We start from the raw sequence: 6988 nt of genomic DNA, 5'->3' as shown, positions 1-6988 counted from the left end.
AACAAGAAGAGCGGGGTGGGGTGCGTTTTATGTGGCAAGCGTTTTGTTTCACATCGTCAACCTAATCTGGCCATAATCCCAGTCTAAACATCCATAAAGAGATTATTCTTAATCGGGGAAAGATGGGACAAGAAGAAGATTCTTTGTTGTTCCAAAACAGCAGCAGCTTTGGGCTATTTTACCGCTGATAAGAGCTAGAGCAGGCTGCAGGCTGGCTGACTGCAATGTGGGATCTGCTGCCGCTAAGCTTTCCCTAGGGCTTGCCTGCTCTAACATAAATAGTGATGCGTGTGTCTTTAAGTATAGGTGTGGGAACGGACGCATGTGTAGACACACCAGTCATTTGCAAACTAATGCAGGGAGTTTGTGTCAATGCGTTGGAGAATACATACTTGCGTATATAAGCAGGCATGGATTTTACCAGGGGGAATAGAGGGAGCAGAGTTTAAGAGGGTTTTAATCTTTCCATGAGTCCTTATCTTTCATTTCCTTGCTGTGGTGCTGGCATTGCTTCTGGCACTGTCCTCAGATTGTGAGTGGTTAAAGTTTTAAGTAGAAGTTAAAAGCAAAGGCCCAAACCCGCTTTGTGCAGTTGCACAAGGGTAGTAACGCTGTATGGAAAGGGCAGTGCTATCCTCTCCAGAGTCGTAGCACAGAGACAGGGGTTTTTTCTCCACCAATGGTTATTTTGAGCTTTCTAAGGCAGCCCTTCACCAGTGGGAATTGCAGCACATAGTTTAGGCAAGACAGCTCTACCTTCGTTAAAGCAAGCATACCCTCAGTTACATAATCCAGGGGGGTTATAGCACAAAGGCACTCTTTTGTATCAGCTATGAGTTTATTTCCCTATCTACCCCCAGATAGATGCATAAATTGTATGTATTTATACATACATGAGTATAAAAACAGCATTCCAGAACAAAACAATCCCCAAATACGTTTATGCCTGAGCAGACCCCACAGAAACTGATACAAAATGGGTGTTAGTCACACTGTTCAGGGCAGTGCTTGAAAGCTGCCGGCCAGTGCCGCCTAGAACATAAAACCACTGTCACTATCACCATGCTGGCTGTACCCACAGAACCCACTGCAGCAAGTATAAAGCCTAATTACTTAAATACAACGAACAAACATGCCATTAAAACAGGATGATGTAATCAGGAAAAGGATAACTAGAAATTTCAGAGTTAGAAATGTCTAAATTAGAATTAATAATAAAAAACCTTTTAATTTTGCAGAATTTAAAGCTGACAAGGAGTTCATTTTCTCCTTTTCAGTGAGAACATCAGCAGTGGACAGAAAGTCGAACAAGCTGAACATCATGGACTGTTACAGTAACATACTTGACCTACCACGTGCAAAAAAAGATATTAATACATAGCCGGAGAGGTGGTATGGCTGGAGCAGCAGGAGAGAAGTGGGTACGTAGCAGGAGCAATAGCTATATTTGGTTTATTAAAGCCCAGATCCTACAGTAGCTTTACATAGCTTTATTCAAGTAGAATGATCTAGTCCAAAGAGAGGTTCTCTGAGCTCTGCACTGCACTTAATCTTCCCATTCTTTTGATTAATTGCAGGCACATACCTTATCACTCCTATTAAATGACCCTAATGCATTTCCAGTCCCCTAGCAGCATGCAGTCTACTGGTGCTTGATGACTAGCAAGGAAATAACTGACCACAACACATGATTTTCATGGAGCCATCCTTTAATGATTAATAAAAATATGAATGGCACCACAACAGCCTCTCTTCTCAATCGCAGCTTCTAAAAAGAAAAGCAGGAGCCAGAGAAAGATGCTGAAATGTTTACCTGTTCAGATTTTTTCAACAATTAGTCACTTTTGCCTCTCCTAATCAAAGTTATGCCCACATGTTTGTATTCTATTTTAATATAAAATCTCATCATTCACCTTGAAAATAATTTTTTTTCATGACAGAAATGAGAAAAATGCAGTGATTTTAGAAGAATGTTGAAAGCCACAGTAGATCCCCAGAAAAGATGGCATGTCTCATGATCTTCTCTGATGGAAGGACAGCACCCACCACTCAAACACATAGCTTTTAGCAGCTCTGTGTAAGTTAAGAAAGTGGCTAAGCAATATCCGTGGAGAATTTTCATTCTCATCCTACATTTCTTCAGCACTGAGGGCTACTCAGCTCCAGATTTTTAATTTAATCCATTTTATAAAAGCCTAATTGCAAAATTGTGTGGAGTTAGGCTAAGTTCTGAATTTTCCTGTGGCTTGGGAAAATTCAGCCTAGATACTAAATTCTCACTTCATCTTCTATCAGTACTAATGTATATACTTGACTGAAAAACCACCAGCTTGGACGTATTGCCGTAAGACACACAATAAATTATAGACCCTGCTCCAAAAGTTTGAGTGTCTTAATACTGCTGATGCAATTGCATAAAAATCTAATTTTGGGGAAACGTGATTCATCCGCCCCATCCTATGTATCCAAAGCCCAAATTTTTCCAGCAGGTAAGTGAACAAGAATGAGGTTAAATGGAGATGGTGTTGTATGTTGAGCAAAAAAATACTAAACACCCTCCCACTGCCCCCAAAAGAGCAAGTCTCTTTATTATAAACAAGGGTAGAAACAGAGTCAAAGCATCTTCACTTTCTTCCTAGGATCCTATTCATTCACTAGAATCAGAGATGCGTATTTAATAGTTTGTCCTAGAAGTAGCACATTCCTGACTGTTATTAGAATTACAAACTAGTAATGTTGAAACTAATTAACAGAATAAAAGAGCTGACCCTGCTGGAATGCCTATGTGTAGCAGTCTCATTTTGAATGCAATAGATTAGACTGAGGGGACTTCAAGACATCCATACGCAGTACAGAGAATGTAACTGCCAGTATTTCATCACTGAACAACTAGCATTATTTTCTTTAAAATGTCCTTCATGGGGGATATGACCTCCCAAACAAGGAGTGCAGCAGATGAGTAGGTAGCAAAGTCGTCCAGCTCTAGCGTCTTGGCCAAATTCCAACTTCAGTAATTACACTCTGCTCTTAAATTCCCCCTGCAGCTCTCCTAGAATAAAGCTCTTTTTCAGTTGTCCTGAAGGATTGTGGAGTATTTCAGTGAAGCTGTAGAACACTGAAAAAAAATCTCTCCCCCCATGAAAATTGCAAGGGGAATTTAGGTAGACAGAAAGCTATTACCAGAGTTGGAATTTGGGCCGAACACCAAGGTTAACTTACACTTGCATTGGGATCAAGGGATCGTTGCTGACGAGGAGTGTCAGACCCTTGTTAAAGAGCACACCTGGGAATAGCTCACTGTGCTGCCTGAATACAAACTCGGAAACCTGGGATCTCTGCACCTGGAAGTGACTGCAGGAATGTTTCCTAACAAATGACTCTGTATAAAAGCCTCTGGTGCTGTAAAGTATCTTATCAAAACCTTATTTGGTTCTTTAGTAATATTTATGAAATTATTTGTTGATAAAAAAAGTTCCAGCAACTTTTAAAAAAAGAACCAAACAACCCACATTTTAAAAAAAGTCTTTACCAACAGAAAAGCAGCTATATAACCCAATTATGCCACGGCAAGCATTTGAATTTCCATAAGTAGATATACCAAGAACCACTCAGAGTATTTGAGCAAGCTGAACCAGGCCTGCAGTACTAGGGAGAGCATTCTACGTCATGCTAAATAGACAGCTGTAACAGTTTTCTTGGCCTCTAAATTGGGACTCACTTAAAATATTTAGGTAACTGACTCCCAAATTAGTTTAGACCCAAACCCAAAAAAGTCATTCTTACTCAACTAGAATAATTCAGAACAATCACTGTACAAATTCCTGTAGAAAGGAAAAAACCTCTCCCAATCCATCCACATACACTTGAGTCTATTTGCCATTTGTATTTTGTGCTTATTTTTTTCCTTTTCTTCCTGTTGTTGCCTTTCTTTTTTCAGATCAGGGCAGCTGTAAGCTTGGTGCTCTTATTTTACCCCTTTCTTTAATCTCAGCTTTCTCATGTTTTATTGTCCACAGCCCCCTCAGAATAACCAGCACAGCGGTGCCAAAGCCAGCAGTCAGTATCACCACTGTCACCACAGAGCTAATGCCAGCAACCAGTTGTCTCAGGCGGAACTCTGGTGGCTTTTCATCAACATAGTAAATCCTTATTTTTTCAATATCCAGAGCATCTCCGTTGACAGAGACAGTTCATGTACTATTAGAACGAAATACGGAGTCATCTCTCATATCTTTTTCAAAGTAACAGGCTACATCAGCTATATCTACATCACACCTAGATTTCTCAAGAGTCATTCTGGTTCCGGTGGATTTGGATAAACGGGGAATCATACTTAACGGCTGCCATGTACTTGGGCTGCAGATTGTATCGGCTCTCAAACAGATGTTTCAGGGTGTTTGCTAAGTCGGGAACATTGAAGGCACTGGACCTTTTTTTGTGCTTCAGTTCAATGTAAATCCAGCTTGTTCTAACCAGTTCACCGCAAGTCAGGCTTTTGTTGCCCTTTTCGTTTTTTCTTACTCTGGCCGCGTTCACACACCAGCAACTATCGGTTTGCTTGCACTGCCTGGCTTTGAAGATACCGCTGTCCTTGCAGATTGTAAATGCCATCATTATCTAACAGCCCCCAGAAGCGCTTCTGCTTCAGGGGCATCATTTCTGCCTTCATCAGCAAGCATTCTGAAGTCAGTGTTGAACAGTCGACCTTGTGATTTGAACCTACCAGCATGCAGGTGCAGTTCCCAGCTGCATCCTGGGCACATACCTTCCACTTGTTGGTCGCAGAGACACAGTTGTTCTGCGCGGATGAAGCTACCACCAGAATCAAACCCAGCAAAACCCCAAAGAGAGGCTCCATATTGCAGGTGAAAAGTGTGGATAAAGTCCTGAGTGACAGCAGGCAACATCTGAAGCTTTAATCCATTCATGGAGTCTACTCATTTCTACACACTGGCATGCTGCTCCCTTTATCAAGATTCAAATCAGACCCACCAGACAGGTTCTCCCTCCAAAACAACTGGCATCTCGTACCCAAATCCTAGAGAAGGCAACAAGCTGCACTTTCATCTGTTACTTCTCAGGGCATGGCACCAATGCCTGCCATCCCTCTTACTTGATGACAAAACATCAGGGAAGAGGCAAAAGCCAACCTGAAGCATAGCTCCTCCCTTGGGCTTCCTTTAAGGATTAAAGCACAAGCAGCTTGCCCTTCTCCTTTTTCTCCTAGACTTTTTATGGACTATGTAAATGCACATTTGAGCAATTTCTCCCATTTCTGTTGGAAGAAATCCTACCACCAGTCCTCCACTTCCATCACAGTTTTTCCTGCATCTTCCATCACACAGCTTCTGTATCGTTCCACTGTCTAGATTCTTGTCAGTTATGGACTTCCTCCTTTCTACTTTCATGTATTTATAAAATAAAGCCTTTTGGAGTTTTACGTATGCTGCCTGGAGTAGCTGCCAATTCAGGAGGAACAACTGCTCATCAATTTGATGGCTGCTCTCCTACTGACAGAGCGCAGGGGTGCAGTCTCATCTTCCAGCACGGAAAGCTTCTCTCCCCCCTTTCCTTTGGCACATACCCATCCCAAGGCAGTACTAGGAACGACGATTGTCATGCTTGCATTACCCTTAAAAAGTTGTTACCCCTTTCTGAAGAAATTTTTCAATCTGTACTTTGAGTAATGCCTTTCGCAGTACGCTCCAGTAGCTCCCAAGCGTCCTAATGCTCTACAAAGCATGAGTTACCACTTCCATGTGTTTTGGCAGCAGCTGAAAGATATTTTCCAGTTTGCATGAAGCAAGTCCCATTCATCTGATTTGTCAAACACTGTCAGGCACTTTATAAATCATTATTTTGGGACCAGTAACGACCACAGAACAGCGTATAGGCCATTCTCCCAGCCACGCGACTCGCACTCAGCCTTGCGGTCAGCTCCTTTCACCTGTGCTGCTGTTTTCCTTAGGGCCTGCCCTGCTTCAAATCAATGCAAGCTGGGCTACTTGTAGTGACTGCTTGCACCTGCGAGAACAGGGGGGAGTTACCCTGACTGCCAGTGAGGGTTTGTAACACAGTGGAGGTTTAAAATTAGAGCTCCAGACAGAAGTACCCTCTACCACTAGAGAAGGGCACAACTGAGAGTTGAACTTTGCAGCTCGAGCTATTTCTAAATAAGCCACAGAAACACACGCTACTTGAGGGAGCGAAGACAAGACAATTTCTTGAACTTATTGCCTGGCTCCTTTACAGCACATTATCACACCTCTCCCTTTCCCCTTCCTTCAGATAAAAATAACGGTAGTTACCTTTCTTAGAAAATAAGAGATCTACAGTTAAAATTATTACAAAAATTGCTAGCTATTTCAAGTTGTCATATTGACAATTCTTTGATAATAGAATATTATCAGGTAAACTCTTTTCCCATTTTTAATTTCTAAATAATTAATTTACCTATAACATTTTTTTTTAAAAAAAATTTCACATCCCTCCTTCAAAGTCAAAAGCCATTTAACTGTCACCTACATACTCATATCTTCTCTTTACGTTATTTCACATTACGAACTTTTGAGAGAGTAGGTTTTGTTTTTCTTCTCTCTGGAGGACAGAGCCTCAACTGCTGTAAACTTACAGCTCACAACCAGCTCTGGTGAAGCGATGGTAATTGCTGCACAGCTGAGATGGTCTGTGTTCCCTACTGGTGGGAGATTCTCATTGCTGTTCCCTTAATTAAAAACTGCATTGTCTCTTCCCTCAAAGGTGGCCAGAAGCATGACGATGGTTTTAGAATATACCCATCACCAAGCAAAAAGCATAGCACAGTGGCAAGAGAAGGGCAAAGAAGGAATAATTCCCTGACAGAGCTGCAGAAATTGCCAAAATAAAAGTGCACTTTTCCATTGACTTTTTTGTACTGGTGGATTTCCCCCTCTGTAAGTAAGGGGAGAACAGACTGATTTTAAAGAGAAAAGTCTTTCCAAATATCTAT

The 6988-nt window shown here is 41.6% G+C and overlaps 1 protein-coding gene across 1 annotated transcript; it reads right to left on the bottom strand.

Annotated features, from left to right (window-relative positions):
- Window positions 1–1966: 1966 nt before the first annotated feature.
- On the bottom strand, window positions 1967–6899 carry TACSTD2 (tumor associated calcium signal transducer 2). The gene is given in 3 exon segments (XM_072867963.1): window positions 1967–4292; window positions 4294–4597; window positions 4599–6899. Coding segments are annotated over 3 exon segments (918 nt in total). The 5' UTR covers window positions 4859–6899; the 3' UTR covers window positions 1967–3938.
- Window positions 6900–6988: the final 89 nt, after the last annotated feature.

Source organism: Ciconia boyciana, chromosome 7 (genome assembly GCF_034638445.1).
Source record: "Ciconia boyciana chromosome 7, ASM3463844v1, whole genome shotgun sequence".
In the NCBI taxonomy this organism is placed as follows: domain Eukaryota; kingdom Metazoa; phylum Chordata; class Aves; order Ciconiiformes; family Ciconiidae; genus Ciconia; species Ciconia boyciana.
The sequence above is the reverse complement of the archived record's forward strand: the minus strand, read 5'-3'. Positions and strand labels throughout refer to the sequence as shown.